This window comes from Salvia miltiorrhiza, chromosome 7 (genome assembly GCF_028751815.1).
Source record: "Salvia miltiorrhiza cultivar Shanhuang (shh) chromosome 7, IMPLAD_Smil_shh, whole genome shotgun sequence".
Classification (NCBI taxonomy): Eukaryota; Viridiplantae; Streptophyta; class Magnoliopsida; order Lamiales; family Lamiaceae; genus Salvia; species Salvia miltiorrhiza.
In genome coordinates, this window is record NC_080393.1 from 44,340,315 (window position 1) to 44,355,934 (window position 15,620).

Sequence of the window (15,620 nt, forward strand, 5' to 3'; positions counted from 1 at the left end):
AATTTGAAAAATAGCCTACATGTGTATTCCCCCCCCCCCATACACCTATTCAGTGACCCTTCGGAACCCAACAAAAAGTAACCCACCGCATCCCATGCGGTCAACCGCACAAGAGACTAACCCTTTTTTTATCTCAAAATTGCATTATTTGTCTTTTATTAAAAATAAGTATTAAATTGGTAATTGATCAAAATAAACCTATTTATTGTCCACCAAATTTCTATACAAACAATAGTACTTGAAAATTAAAACTGGTCAAATTATTCATTCCAATAAAAACTATATTGTGCATATTAGTTTTTATTTATCATATATATAATTATATATTTTAATTTCAAAAAATATGTTTAGTTCACAATAGTGGCAATGTTGAACTTTGTGTGTATATATATATATATATATATATATGTTGATGGTGTATATAAAATTTCATATTTATTTGTGTTGCACTCTCTTTCCTCATCAATTTTTTCTAACATAGTATATTTTAGGTGCATTTATTTATATAATTTAAGTAACATTCTAAATAATAATATGGAAAAATTGATCCAAATACATAATATTCAAATTAAAATGGATTACTAATATTTTTCCGACACCTACTATTTTAAATATATCTATATATAGGGGGCCGCTCCAATGAGACCCCCTAATTTTAGTAAGATCTAGGGCACGATCTGGTGCACTTATTTTATCAATCCTATGGCTGATATTGTATCTTAAGGGTGATTTTTTTTCGCAGGGTTCGAATCCTGGAGGGAGCAGAATATTTTAAATTTTGTTATTCATCAGTATATACTACATTGTTCATTAGTATATACGGTCCTGTTCATCAGTATATATGTCTTATTTATTACGAATTTTTTAAATTTTATTTTTCATCAGTATATACATCTTGTTCATTAGATATACGTTTTGTTCATTAGTATTATATGTCTTATTCATTGTACTCATGTTACACGAAAAATAGGGGGTCTCACTGGAGCGCGCCCCTATATATATATATGATTATTGGCGCATAAATACACGAACTTTGGGTCCATTTTGGTATATCCTACGAACTTTGAAAGTTGTTAAAAAAAACATGAACTTTAACTCATTTTATTTTTTTCCACAAACTTTGAGAATTGTCAAAAACTACCCGAACTTTGGCTCAATTTATTTTTTTCCACGAAATATACTTATAAAAATGGTCCAAATAATTCTTTTATAATTAATAATAAATACCGCTTCACTTGAGATTAGGCTTTGAAAAGTTTCTCAACCACATGGTCATGAGATGAATATTTCACGTCATTAATTAAATTGGAAAATGCTAAATTAGAATTATACAATTGGGCGATAGGTTTTAATACACTCATTATCTCTCGTTATCTTTTAACTAGCTTAATTAATTAGTTAGTGATAGATGAAAACTATTTATGGGTGACATAATTTTTTTTAATTAAACTATATTTCATTAAAATATATCTCAAATGAAGCGTTAATTATAAAAGAATTATTTGGATAATTTTTTATAACAATATATTTTATTTTGTGGGAAAAAACAAATTTGGTCAAAGTTCGTGTATTTTTGACAATTCTCAAAGTTTGGGGAAAAAACAAAATGAGTCAAACTTCGTGTAATTTTTGAAAACTTTCAAGTTCGTGGGAAAAATCAAAATGGGTCCAAAGTTCGTGTATTTAGGCGCCAATAACTCATATATATACATATGATTATATCTATAATCTAGTAATAATAAAGAGTGGATTTTGAAAATAGCCACTTTGAAATAGTAAACTTAAAAATTGTCCACTAAGATAAAAACATAAAAAAATGGCCAGTGTTACCAAAATACCCTTCACATTAAAAATTAAAAAAATGTCCACTTTGCATCAACCCTTTAAAAAATCCCGCAATTCACAACCAAAAAATTTTGGTTGTGAATTCACACTGGTTGTGAATTCACAATTCACAACCAATCGAATTCACAACCAGAATTTTTTATTTGTGAATTCACACACTACAAGAAATTGAGTTTTTACCCACACATAATTACCCACACATAATAATGTGTGGTAGTTTAGCCACACATAATTTCAATATGTGTAGGTAAATCACCCAAATAAAATTCATTAGTTAATGACATTTAAAATGTGTAGCAAAAACATTTTCGTGACATTTATTATTTTAAGGTTATTTTTAAGTTTTATTTATGTATAATAAAATTTATTTTTAAATATTGTGTGCCAACGTGGCAAACTAATAAAAGTTATTAACCACACATAATTCTAAATTATTTATGTGTGGCTAATGAATTTTTTTCATTATTAATTCTTGACATGTAATAAACGTGGGAGAATATATTTAGCCATATTTATATTTTGGCTTTAATTAATTATTTATGCAAATCTTAATTGATATTTTACCACACATAATCACCGACACATATTTTGAAAAATGTGTAGGTAAATCAATTAGAAACTTTGAATTAGTTATTGACATTTAAAATGTGTAGCAAACCAAATTTAGTACTAACACTTATTATATGGCGGGAGTTTTCTTTAGTTTAATTAATTATTTAATGAAATTTATTTTTATATTTGGTGTGCACACATGGCAATCTAATAAATTAAAGTAAATTCAATTTATTTTTCATTTTTAAACACAAATTCAATTTATAACTTGTATATGTGGCATATTCTGTATTAATCGTCTATTAATTCAGTAGCAAATTTCCGTAATTTAAAAAATCAAATTGCAAAAACAAGGAATTGAACCATGTGTCAATGGAGTTGGATAACTTCAACTTATCCACTACACCAACAATCTTATTTGTATTCTTATACAACATATTAACATTTTACAATATTGGTAATTAAAAAAATAAAGGCAAGATCGAGCAAGCTATTAAGGAGTTTTTGAAAAAACCAGATTTGGAATACCAGATTAATTTTTTTAAAATCGAGCAGGTAATTAAAATTTTTTAGCACAATTATTTTAAATACTATTCTAATTAATTTACCGCCATTTTCCAAAACTCCCACTAAATCTAATTAATTCTCCCACTACACCACTTCACGTCTTCACCTCCCCACCAAAATTCCCTCACTTTCACTAATCACTACTAACCTAATTGTAATTCACGCCAAATTAAGAGGATCTCATCTCCACTTTCACCTTTTGCAGCTAGGGATCGAAACCCTGGAAGCCGCCCGCCACTGAGCACCCTAGCGTCGCCCGCTGCTCTGCACCCTAGCGGCGCTGCCCACCGCTCTTCTCCATCAGTCGCGGCACGCCGCTCTGCACACCCTAGCGCCGCCGCACGCTGCTTGCTCCATATGCCGCCGCTCGCCGCTCTGCTCCATCAGCCGCTGCACGCCTCCGCCAAAATCGTATCATTTTCCTTCCAACCCCTCTGTTCCAGGTACAGTTGAATTAATTTATTGGTAATCAGATTTATTTTTCAATTTACTGCATTTTCTCCCTCTGTTCCTTTTTTGGCGGTCGTCGAGCCCCTTTTCTCCGTTTTGCTGTTTTCTCCTCGACTCCCTTTGTAAACGTTATTTTTGGGTTGCATGCAGACCCGCTACAGGGCGATTTTCCAGAAGTAATAGAGGAGTATTTGGAGTATATCAGTAATGGCGAGTGAAGGATGCCCGAGTTATTAATATTTCTTGGCAGACTTCCTTAGTCCTTAGCTTCTTTAACAGATCTATTAGTGTGATTTTGTTATGTACATTTGTGTTTTGTGTTGGTATATGTCAGTTTTTTTTTGGTGAAATATATGTCGAAACTGTGGAGCCGCCCGCCGCTGAGCACCCTAGTATATTACTGCGGATCGATACTATATTACTAGTATATTACTTTGTTCTTCCGTATATTACAATGTTGATTTTCTCAAAATTTTGTTAGGATTTGTGTGGAATGATGATTGCTGATCCTCTCTTCCTATTCTTTTCGCTTATCAGGTATGGAATTTCAGTTCATGTGACATTTTGCGAGAGTTCTACAAATTATATTTATTAATATGATTTTTCATTCTATAGCATTTGCAATTGAGGGCCAACTCAAATATAAAGGCAAATGGTTTTTATCACTACGAGATTTGACAAGAAAATTGAAGGTAAGTTTAATTTCTTTCCGGTTTAACTGGCACAATTTTATTTTATTAATTTTGGGTTTGTGTATATAGAATAATATTGTATTTTTATTATCTTAACAGGAATAGCTGAACCAGATGTCAAGATGCAGTTAACCAATGCGTTGGATTACTTTTCGTCAACAAAGCTTTGTAGAAATTAGTAGTGTTTGATCTATTATGTATTTTTTTTTTTTTGTTATTGTGACATAAATAATGTGTACTTTGATATTATTGATAAAGTAAAAGTTTTTATATTATCATGTTATATTTTAATGTGTTGTATATACTATATTTAATTTAAGAATTTTTACCTCATTAGGATTATATTAGATTAATTAATATATATAAATATATAATTCATATTTATATATATGAAATACAAATTAAATTTAAAAAATTTCGAAAGTTTAGCCACACATAAGTTAGGTATTTACCCACACATACAAATTGCCACGTGCACATGCCACATCAGCATCCGCGTAATTTCCACATCATCATTGTAGTATGATAAAAATATATTTATCTACACATAGGAGACACTTTTAGAGACACTTATATGTGTCGGTAGATTTATCCACACATAAGTATATGTGTGGGTAAAAACCTTTCTCTACACTTTTATAGTGACACATATTGACATTTGCATTATGTGTGGGTAAATATTTATACCCACACATAACCTTACTTTTAACCACATTTATGTGTGTGGCTGAAAATCCGAATTCTTGTAGTGACAAATCCCGCAATTCACAATCAATTGTGAATTCACAACCAGAATTTTTTGGTTGTGAATTCACAACCAAAAATTAATTCACAATCAGAATTTTTTGGTTGTGAATTAACAACCAATGGAATTCACAATTAAAATTTAATTCACAACCAGAATTTATTTTGGTTGTGAATTCAAGTAGTTGTGAATTTGAGTTTTTAAAGTTTGAATTCACAACTAAAATTAGAATTTATTTTGATTGTGAATTAGAGTTTTAATTTTGAATTAATAGATCTGGTTGTGAATTCAAGAATATTAAGTTGTGAATTCATAGATTTGGTCGTGAATTCAAAAACATTAAGCTGTGAATTCATAAATTTGGTTGTGAATTTAAGAACATAAAAAAAAATTATACAACTCAATCAAATTGCTATACAACACCAAGAACATAATAATGTTGTGAAAATTGAAACCAGAAAATTGAAATCTCGTAATTATAATCATAAATCGAAACCAAAAAAGTGACTAAACAAGATTCAATATCATATCTCAAAACCAAGAACATGATCCCATAACTATATCACAAACCCAAAAACAAAAATAAAAATTGAAGATCCAGAGGTGGTGGACTGTGACTAAACAAGATTCCATAATCATCTCCCTCTCTCTCACACGACACTCCCCCCCTGCTCTTTCTTCTCTGCTAATTGTGACCGTCACTGGCCGCTCACACCCTCTCTTCCTATCTTTCACTCCAGAACAGACACATACACAGACACCCAGGCACACAACCATACACACCAACGCCAGCGCCTTCCTCTTTTCTTTGAACTCCGGCGACGACAGCGGCAGGCGAAGCCACACCTGCCACCGCGCCATTCTTCCTTATTGTTGGATTTCAAGCCACCGCAACCACGGCCGCCTTGGATTTCAAGCCCCAAGCCGTCTGAAACCCTAGATCTACCACTGCCTTGAACCCTAGATCTGCAACATCCTGAATCTGAATGGGCGGCGTCATTTTCGGCGCTGCTAGGGCGAAGACGACGAGGCCGCGGCGGCGGCACTTCGCCGGAGGAGAGAAAGAAGGAGGAAGGGAGAGAGAGAGCGAGAGAAGTGAGAGAGCGTAGAGAGAGAGAGAGAGCGAGCGAGAGAAGTGAGGGAGTATTTTTGACTGGACATTTTTTTAAATTTTAAAGTGAGGGGTAATTTTGTACTTTTACACAAAAACTGGCCAATTTTTTATGTTTTTATTTCATAGGCCAAAATTTAATTTTACTATATGAAAGTGGCTATATTTATATATTAACACATAATAAATTGTATCATTTATATAATACAAAAATAAAACTGTAATAAATATGGTTCCATAAAGTGAATAGAGAAACCCTTAATGTAGTGTGAATATACTTAATTATTAGAAATAATATTTGAAATTAGGGTAAATATCATAAAAACCCCTGAAGTATACCCGCTTTATCAAAAATACCTTGAAACTTTCAAAATGTTCTTTAAACCCTCAAACTATCAGGTTTTTATCAAATATATCCCACATTTATTTTCCGGTCACAAAAAACGTGATGTGGCTCGCCGGATGCCACAATGTAATTTATATTCTATTTTTTTTAAATGCAATGGCAAAAACAACGTCGTTTCGTACCATATCATTTTTAAAAAAATCCACTCTGAAATTTAAAATTCACTCCTATTGTGTTTGAAATTCACGCTAATAACCTAGAATTAGGGATAAACACCGTAGAATATGGTACGAAACGAAGTCGTTTTTTTCATATCATTTTTAAAAAATAGAATATAAATTACATTGTGGCATCCGGCGAGCCACATCACGTTTTTGATAACCGAAAAATAAATGCGGGATATATTTGATAAAAACCTGATAGTTTGAAGGTTTAGAGAACATTTCGAAAGTTTCAGGGTATTTTTGATAAAGTGGGTATAGTTCAGAGGAAAAAGTTGAAATTTAGAAAATTAAGAATAAAATTTTGTGGGATTGAACATATAATAGAGAATCATGCATTAATGATTTATTTTAGCTTGAACAAAAGTAGGCCGATTTGAACCCAAAACTTCTCATATATATATAAATGAGAGTTTTAGAGTGTTTCAACTTTGCCAACTGTGTTCGCAGCCCTCATGTATTGCTATTATATATTTATAGATAGATAGATTTTCATTATCATTATGACGAATCCAATGCCATACCCCTTGCACATAAATTAGAAACATTAAAAAGAAAAAGAAAAAAAAAACAACGTGATGAGAGCATAAATTTGCATTGGAGCAACGAATTTCTTCCCATCTCCTTTCAATTTACCTTTCTTTAATTTACATCCTGTCGCCCGTTGAAAAAGTTGAAACAAAGTGACAAACAATACTGACCGAATTCCCTCATTACAGAACCCCATAATCAAAACCTTTTATCACCTTTCACACTAAAGAAACAATCCCCATCTCCACATTCCACTCTCCCAAAAAAAACCTTTCTCCCCCCCAAAAAAAGATGGCCTTAAGCAACAATGTGATCGGAGCCATCAACTTCGTGGCCATGCTGCTCTCGATCCCGGTGATCGGCGCCGGCATATGGCTGGCAACGGAGGCCGACAACTCCTGCGTCAAGATCCTGCAGTGGCCCGTCATCATCCTCGGCGTCCTCATCCTGCTGGTGGCGCTGGCCGGCTTCGTGGGCGGCTTCTGGAGGATTCCGTGGCTGCTCATAGCATACCTTGTGCTCATGCTTCTCCTCATTGTGCTTCTCGCTTGCTTGGTTGTATTCATCTACATGGTCACCAGCAGGGGCGGGGGCCACCCCGTGCCCAGCCGGGCTTACTTGGAGTACGATCTCGACGGCTTCTCCGGCTGGCTGCGGCGGCGCGTGCGCAGCACCTACAAGTGGGATAGGATCAGGAGCTGCCTTAGCTCCACCAGTATGTGCGCGGAGTTGAATCAGAGCTATCGCGCCGCGCAGGATTTCTTCAATGCTCCTATCACTCCTTTGCAGGTAATGTCGATTACTGTTTTGAGTCTTTGCTACTAACTTTGGCAGATTTGTTTAGAGAAAGATAATGGTTGTTTCTGGGTTGATAAATTGCATATTGCTTGAGCGAAAATACTGTGCATGCTTGGACGTGGTCGGACTAAGCTTTTTTTCCCCCGTAATTTACGTCCTCTTTTATTCCAAATTTATTGTTAAAAAATAAAGGATAAAAAAAGTGGAATTTTTTAATTACATTTTAATGATCACCATCATCATATTTTATATTCTCTAGAGTTGAAAAAAGAAATAGCCCACCTTCCTTTCAAAATTTTGGATGAAAAAATATTATTCTCCATATCCACCAAAAAATGCCCTTTCCATATAGCACGAGTTTTAATGAATTAATTGAGTATTGTAAGTGGAATATGAAGATCTCATTTTTATTATAATTTTATTTAATTTGATTGTGTAACTAATGGGTCCATTAATGATAATATAGATAAATAAGGGAAAATAATCTCATTTTTATTATAATTTTATTTAATTTGATTGAGTAATTAATGGGTCCATACCATTAATGATAATATAGATAAATAAGAGAAAATATTGAGCGTTATAATTAATGCGTGATAGGAATAAAGGTCTCATTTTTATAATAATTTTAAATTAATTAATTTGTGGCGAGTCTAGTAAAGACAATATTGATAAATAAGGAATACTATTAATGGTTATAATTAGTCGAGTGTATTGACTATAAAAGAAAATATAAAATAAATATATTTTTTTGTGGACGAAACAAAATAACAAAATAAGTGTTGATTCTTATCACGCACCGATATCCCATGAAAATATTATCATAAATTGGAGTAAAAATGATGAAAAATCAATTGCTCGAAACAAAATTTCATCCTATTCCATGAAACATTATCCACCTGATAAAATACTTAGAAATATAGAAAAATTATAAGAAAATATGGTTTTCACTATTTTCTAGCGAACTCACACTAAATGTTAAAAGCCAATAGAAGGATACGCTGGCTGAATTAAAATTTAATGTATCTCACTAAATATCCCATTTTGTCTCGCACATAAAATTTTGGGACATTGAATCTCATTTATGGCTCGCCCCTCTATGTTTTTCTTAGACTTTTCCTTTTTTATTTTTTATTATTTTTTTGGTTGCATGTTCGACGGATTTTTTGCACTTTATATTTCTCTATTTTCTTAAAATGTAAATAAAATCCACTTAAGATCAGCCTCTTGGAAATGGGATAAGATTCAGTGTCCCAATATTTTATGTGTGTCACTATGTCCCACTCATATATATATAAATATTATTTTACAAATATTTTTTATAAAAATAAAATTTATTATAATATTATGAATTATACTTAAATTTTTATTTCAAAAAATTAATGTTTTTGAAAAGTACTACTCCCTCCATTCGCGACATCATTTCCACATTTGTCATTTCGGTCCGTACGCAATATCGTTTCTACTTCTATTTATAGAAGTATAGTTCATAAACTTTCACTCACAACCATAGTGGGACCCAAACTTCACTCACTACAATATCCACTAGTATCCACTATTTTTCTTCAAACTCGTGTCATCCACAATGTGAAAACGATATCGCGGACGGAGGGAGTATGACTTTTAATTTATCAACTTATTATTAGCTAATAGACGTAAAATTAAATGATAAAAAATAATTATATACCCTAATTAAATGAAATAAACCCTAGTTAATAATAAAAAAGACATAAAGTAAAGCTTATAAAATTTAAATTCGAGAGAAAAAATATATAAAAAACAAATAAAATTGAAAATTAAACATAAAGTGTGGTATATTGAAGTTTAATCCCTCGAAAATGGAATGAGATAGATGTGAACGAGTAAATCCATTTCTAAAACATAAATGTTTTTGCTTTAATTTCTTTTGGTTCCAGTTAATTAATATTTCAGATAATGAATTTTTTTTAATAATAAATTTTCTCTACTAAACCCAAGCGATACCCATTTTTTTTTTCAAAAATTTGTTACACTCAAAGAAAGGAAAAACACATTCACACTCTAACCTTTTAGGTGACTCTGACCCCGACCTATTGATTGGAGGTGAAGCGTCTTACCAACAGACTGCGCTTCATCGTCAGCGATACCTATCTTATAATAATCAAGAAAGTAACTTTATTAGATTTAATGAAAAATGGCTATCACATTACTTGGCAGCGTGTAGAGTTTATCAACACCTTGTTTGGTGGAGCTGTAAAAACTATTCTTAGATTGATTACTACACAAAGCATGATTCTACAGACCAAGCACACAATAACTTTCCTTTAAGCTTCAGCAATCTTCTTTCAAAAGGCATTGGCCCGCAAATGCGAATACTATTCACATACAGCGCACAAATTATATATACAAGGGGTAGGGATGTCAATCGGGTCAACCCACCGGGTTTCAGGCCAGTCCTATCGGGTTACGGGTTAATCGGGTGCGGGCTAATCGAGCTGAGAATTTTTTCAGGTTATAAATCTCCAACCCTAACCCTAAACGTTCGGGTTTCGGGCTAGCCCATCGGGCTAATCGGCTTAAAGGCGTAAACATAAAATAATTATTTGTATTTTGTTATTTTTAATGATCTAATGTATAATGTATAAAATATACATAGAAATCAAAGATATAAATTATATAGCAAACATTAAACGCAAAAATATGAGATATTGTAAAAAACATCAAGATTACATAACATATAAAAAAAGTTGGTAATAATAAAATGTTCAATTTTGTTAAAGAAAAAATAATAAAATATCCAACAATAGTTTGAACTCATAGAACCAAAGCATCTCAAAAATAAAGAAAAGTGAAATGATGAGACTTTATAATATTTTATCATTTTTTTATTTTTATATCTAAATATTCTAAGTTAAGTACTCAGATTTCGGGCTAGCCCATCGGGCTAGTCGGGTAAACCCTATCGGGTGCTGGGCTATTCGGTTAAGGGCTAATTGGGTTGTAACTTTTATCACTAGAAAAAAAATGTACGATTACCGACGATATTTTGCCGTCGGTAATAAGGCACGGCCGCCGGTGATAAAGGCTACCGGCGGCGTTACCGGCGGCAAATCGCCGTCGCTAACCGACTCGTCGGTAATGCCATTACCGACGGCGATCGGCCGCCGCCGGCAATTAACGGTGGCGAAGCCGCCGACAATTTCCGCCGTTGAACGGTGGAGAGTTGCCGAAAAATTAGCGACGGCAAATGCCGTCGGTAATTAGCGGCGGCGAGATCACCGTCGGTAATTTCCACCGGACGGTGGTGGCGCACTCGCCGAACTTGGCCGATGTATTACCGACGGCAAAATGCCCTCGCTAATTACCGACGGAAAAATGCCGTCGGTAATTTTTTTTAATTTATTTTATTTATTTTATTTTATTTATTTTATTGTATATCCCCAATTTATTTTCGTATTTATACAGTATTGCATAATTTAGACGAACTTCTCAGTCGGTCACCCATCTTAGTTGTGCTCTAAGTCAAGCACGCTTAACCTTGAAGTTCTTTTCGAGTGGTCACCAGTACAGAACACTCGTATTATTGATATATCTAGTACCTATTAATTCATTTAAAGTCTACTTCAATATACAATATCATATATATTCATAACCTTAGAATATGTCGAGATGATATCCAAAAAATGTTATTAATTACGGATTTGGCTCGTTTCCGTCCTTATTTTTATGTCGGAAAAATATTTATTTATTAATTTAATTTTTTTTATCAATCTAGTAACAATCTTGAATTCTTACTATGAATATTATCTTAGATTAATGATGACTGATGAGTGAATCACTAATCAAATTAACATTCTTAAGTTATAATTATAAGTTTCTTACTAAGAATCTTGAATGCATAGTAATAAAATTAGATTAGTGATGATTGATGAGTGAATCACTAATCAAATTAACATTCTTAAGTTATAATTATAAGATTCTTACTAAGAATCTTGAATTCTTAGTAATAACATTAGATTAGTGATGAGTGATGAGTAAATCAATAAATCAAATTAACATTATTAAGTTATTATTATAAGTTTCTTACTAAGAATCGTGAATTCTTAAGTAATATCTTACATTAGTGATGAGTGATGAGTGAATCACTAATCAAATTAATATTATTAAGTTATAATTATAAGATTCTTACTAAGAATCTTGAATTCTTAAGTAATATATATCTTACATTAGTGATGAGTGATGAGTGAATCACTAATCAAATTAACATTATTAAGTTATAATTATAAGATTCTTACTAAGAATCTTGAATTCTTAAGTAATATCCTACATTAGTGATGAGTGATGAGTGAATCACTAATCAAATTAACATTATTAAGTTATAATTATAAGATTCTTACTAAGAATCTTGAATTCTTAAGTAATATCTTACATTAGTGATGAGTGATGAGTGAATCACTAATCAAATTAATATTATTAAGTTATAATTATAAGTTTCTCTCTAACAATCTTGAATGCTTAGCAATAATATTAGATTAGTGATGATTGATGAGTGAATCACTAATCAAATTAACATTCTTAAGTTATAATTATAAGATTCTTACTAAGAATCATGAATTTTTAAGTAATATCTTACATTAGTGATGAGTGATGAGTGAATCACTAATCAAATTAACATTATTAAGTTATAATTATAAGATTCTTACTAAGAATCTTGAATTCTTAAGTAATATCTTACATTAGTGATGAGTGATGAGTGATGAGTGAATCACTAATCAAATTAACATTATTAAGTTATAATTATAAGTTTCTCACTAACAATCTTGAATGCTTATAGCAATAATATTAGATTAGTGATGATTGATGAGTGAATCACTAATCAAATTAACATTCTTATGTTATAATTATAAGATTCTTACTAAGAATCATGAATTCTTAAGTAATATCTCACTAATCAATCGGGCCAGTCCACCGGGTTTTCGGGCTAGCCCTATCGAGTTTCGGGTTAGTCGGGTGCGGGCTAATCGGGTTGGAGATTTTTTCGGGTTGTAAATCTTCAACCCTAACCCTAAACTTTCGGGTTTCGGGCTAGCCCATCGGGCCAATCAGGTTAAAGGCGTAAAAATAAAATTATCATTTGTATTTTATTATTCTTAATGTTCTAGTGTATAATGTATAAAATATACATAGATATTAAAGATATAAATTATATAGCAAAGCATGAAATGCAAAAATATAAGATATTCAAGATTACATAAACAAAATTATATTAAAATGAGATAGTAAAATTTAACATGCATCAATGCACTAGAATCAATCTGGATTATTACTGAATAATTAGTGGATTTGCCATGCACGTCTCATTGACAGAAAAAAAAAAATCTGGTATCACTTTAAAATGAGATACTAATAATCAATTTCTACAAAAAATTCGTAATTAATTTCACTTTTTTTAATGAGATTGCACACACACACACATATACATTCTAACTAATTAATTTCACTTTTTTTAATAAGGCTACATATATATATTTAAGTAAATACCATAGATCTAAACATAGCAGAAGTTGTAACTGGATGCATCAGTCACAATTCCGTCAGCCCACCGGGCCAGCCCATCGAGTTTTCGGGCTAGCCCTATCGGGTTCCGGGTTAGTCGAGTGCGGGCTAATCGGGCTGGAGGTTTTTTCGGGTTGTAATTTTTCAACCCTAACCCTCTAATTTTATCGGGTTATTCGGGTCGGCCCACGGGCTTCGGGCTGCATTGACATCCCTAGTGATGAGTGATGAGTGAATCACTAATCAAATTAACATTATTAAGTTATAATTATAAGTTTCTTACTAATAATCTTGAATGCTTAATAATAATATTAGATTAGTGATGATTGATGAGTGGATCACTAATCTAATTAACATTCTAAAGTTATAATTATAAGATTGTTACTAGGAATCTTGAATTCTTAGTAATAATCTTAGATTAGTAATAATCAATGTTTAAATTTTCACTTGTATTTCAATATATATTTAATTTTAATGTTTTTGTATTATTATCTTTGACCAATTTATTAGATGATAAATGAAAAAAAATAAAACTAATAAAAAAAAATTACCGACGGCAAACGCCGGTAATTAGAATTTGCCGTCGGTAATTAGCGGCGGAAACATGTCATCGGTAATTTTGGCCGGACGGCGGTAGTGCTATCGCCGAATGTCACCGGTGGTGGTGATTAGCGACGGCCGCTTGCCAGTAAATAGCGACGGCAACGCCGTCGGTAATAAATAATATATATTTAAATTAACATATATTTAAATTAGCGACGGCACAACCGGCGCTAATTAGCGGCGGTTATTTTGCCGTCGGTAATGCGCCGGTAATAGGCAAAAGGCGGGTCACCGTTTTTGCCGCCGCCGTGCCGTCGGTAATTGCCGGCGGCGGCTTCGCCGTCGCTAATTTTCGCTGCTATTTTCGCGTTTTTTTGTAGTGTATCGGGTTGAAAATATTCAACCCTAACCCTCTCGGATGGCGGGTTAATCGAGCCAGCCCACTGGTTTCGGGATAGATTGACATCCCTAACTAGGGGGCGTAAATTTCGGAGGGTTAGCCTTAATAAATAAAATTAATAATTTTAATTTATTGTTTACTTTGATAAATTGAAACTTTAAGATATTTCAAAACCCTTGATTAATTTTATCATTTAAGCTAATTTTTTGCTTGATTGAAAAAATCCTACTCTTGAAGACAAAATTACTCAATCATGCAAAGTAGACGTCCCTTTAAAAAATGTTTACTTTGTGTGACTGATTAAATCTGACATAGGTCAAAAAAATCGATTAAGTACTTAATTTTGATATCCCTAAATAAAATTGTAAGCGTGACTATTTTTTTTTAATCTTAATAATAATTTTTATTTTTTACAATAATAAAATCAATATTTTGTTAGTTCACTATATCTTGATTGGTGATACAGTCGGGATGCTGCAAGCCACCGACGGAATGTGGGTACACGTTTGTGAACCCGACATACTGGATCAGTCCCATAAACAACGCGGCCGACATGGACTGCCTGCAGTGGAGCAACGACCAAACGCAGCTCTGCTATTCCTGCGATTCATGCAAAGCCGGATTGCTGGCAAATCTCAAGAAAGAGTGGATGAAAGCAGACGTCGTTTTGATCATTACTCTCGTCGCTTTGATTGCGGTTTACATATTTGGATGTTGCGCTTTTAGGAGTGCTAAAACTGAAGAGCTGTTTAAAAAGTACAAGCAAGGTAATGCATACACTTGAAGCAAGAACACTGAAGAGTGGTGTTTTAATTTTCCCGATTTGCAAGTTAATTAATTAAACTAATGTATAAGTTAGAGATGATGTGCTTTGAATTATTTTTTATGAGGTGCATGCTACTTTGATTTGTTTGCGAGGGACATTTTGATTTAGCTAGTTTGTTATTTAGTGGTCCTTGATTACTTTTATTAGAAGAATGTTTAATGTATTATGCATTGTTAGATATTAATTAGAGGCTATTTTTGAGATGGTGGTAAAATTGTAAGATTAATAGTTTTTCTTATATGTTATTTTATTAAATTTTAGCTAATTTTAGAATTTTCGGCCAGGATGTCCCTGAACCCATTATTCAGGTAGTTTTCGTAGAATTATCAACACTTTTGCTTTTTTTTCAAAAAAAAAAAAATCTGGTTGAGGTGATTTAAGTGACCACAGAAATCTTAATCGATTTCAGGGCTTGAAATCAAAAGACATTGTTTAAGGCCTTGATTGATTCGAAGATA

General features: G+C 32.6%; 1 protein-coding gene and 1 long non-coding RNA gene across 2 annotated transcripts; both read left to right on the top strand.

Annotated features, from left to right (window-relative positions):
- The first annotated feature begins 3,026 nt into the window (after positions 1-3,026).
- On the top strand, positions 3,027-4,389 carry LOC130996277 (uncharacterized). Its single transcript, XR_009092473.1, has 4 exons — positions 3,027-3,407; positions 3,565-3,951; positions 4,030-4,106; positions 4,206-4,389. It is a non-coding gene; the product is annotated as an uncharacterized LOC130996277 (long non-coding RNA).
- A 2,657-nt stretch (positions 4,390-7,046) lies between these two features.
- Positions 7,047-15,253, top strand: LOC130996272 (protein TORNADO 2-like). The gene is made up of 2 exons (XM_057921783.1): positions 7,047-7,849; positions 14,803-15,253. The coding sequence occupies exons 1-2, from the start codon at positions 7,352-7,354 to the stop codon at positions 15,118-15,120; spliced, it is 816 nt and encodes a 271-aa protein (XP_057777766.1). The 5' UTR covers positions 7,047-7,351; the 3' UTR covers positions 15,121-15,253.
- Positions 15,254-15,620: the final 367 nt, after the last annotated feature.

Coding starts and splice junctions, on each gene's coding strand:
- LOC130996272 (XM_057921783.1), top strand. CDS start 7,352: ATGGCCTTAAGCAACAATGTGATCGGAGCCATCAACTTCGTGGCCATG. Junction 7,850..14,802: donor CTCCTATCACTCCTTTGCAG/GTAATGTCGATT, acceptor TTGGTGATACAG/TCGGGATGCTGCAAGCCACC.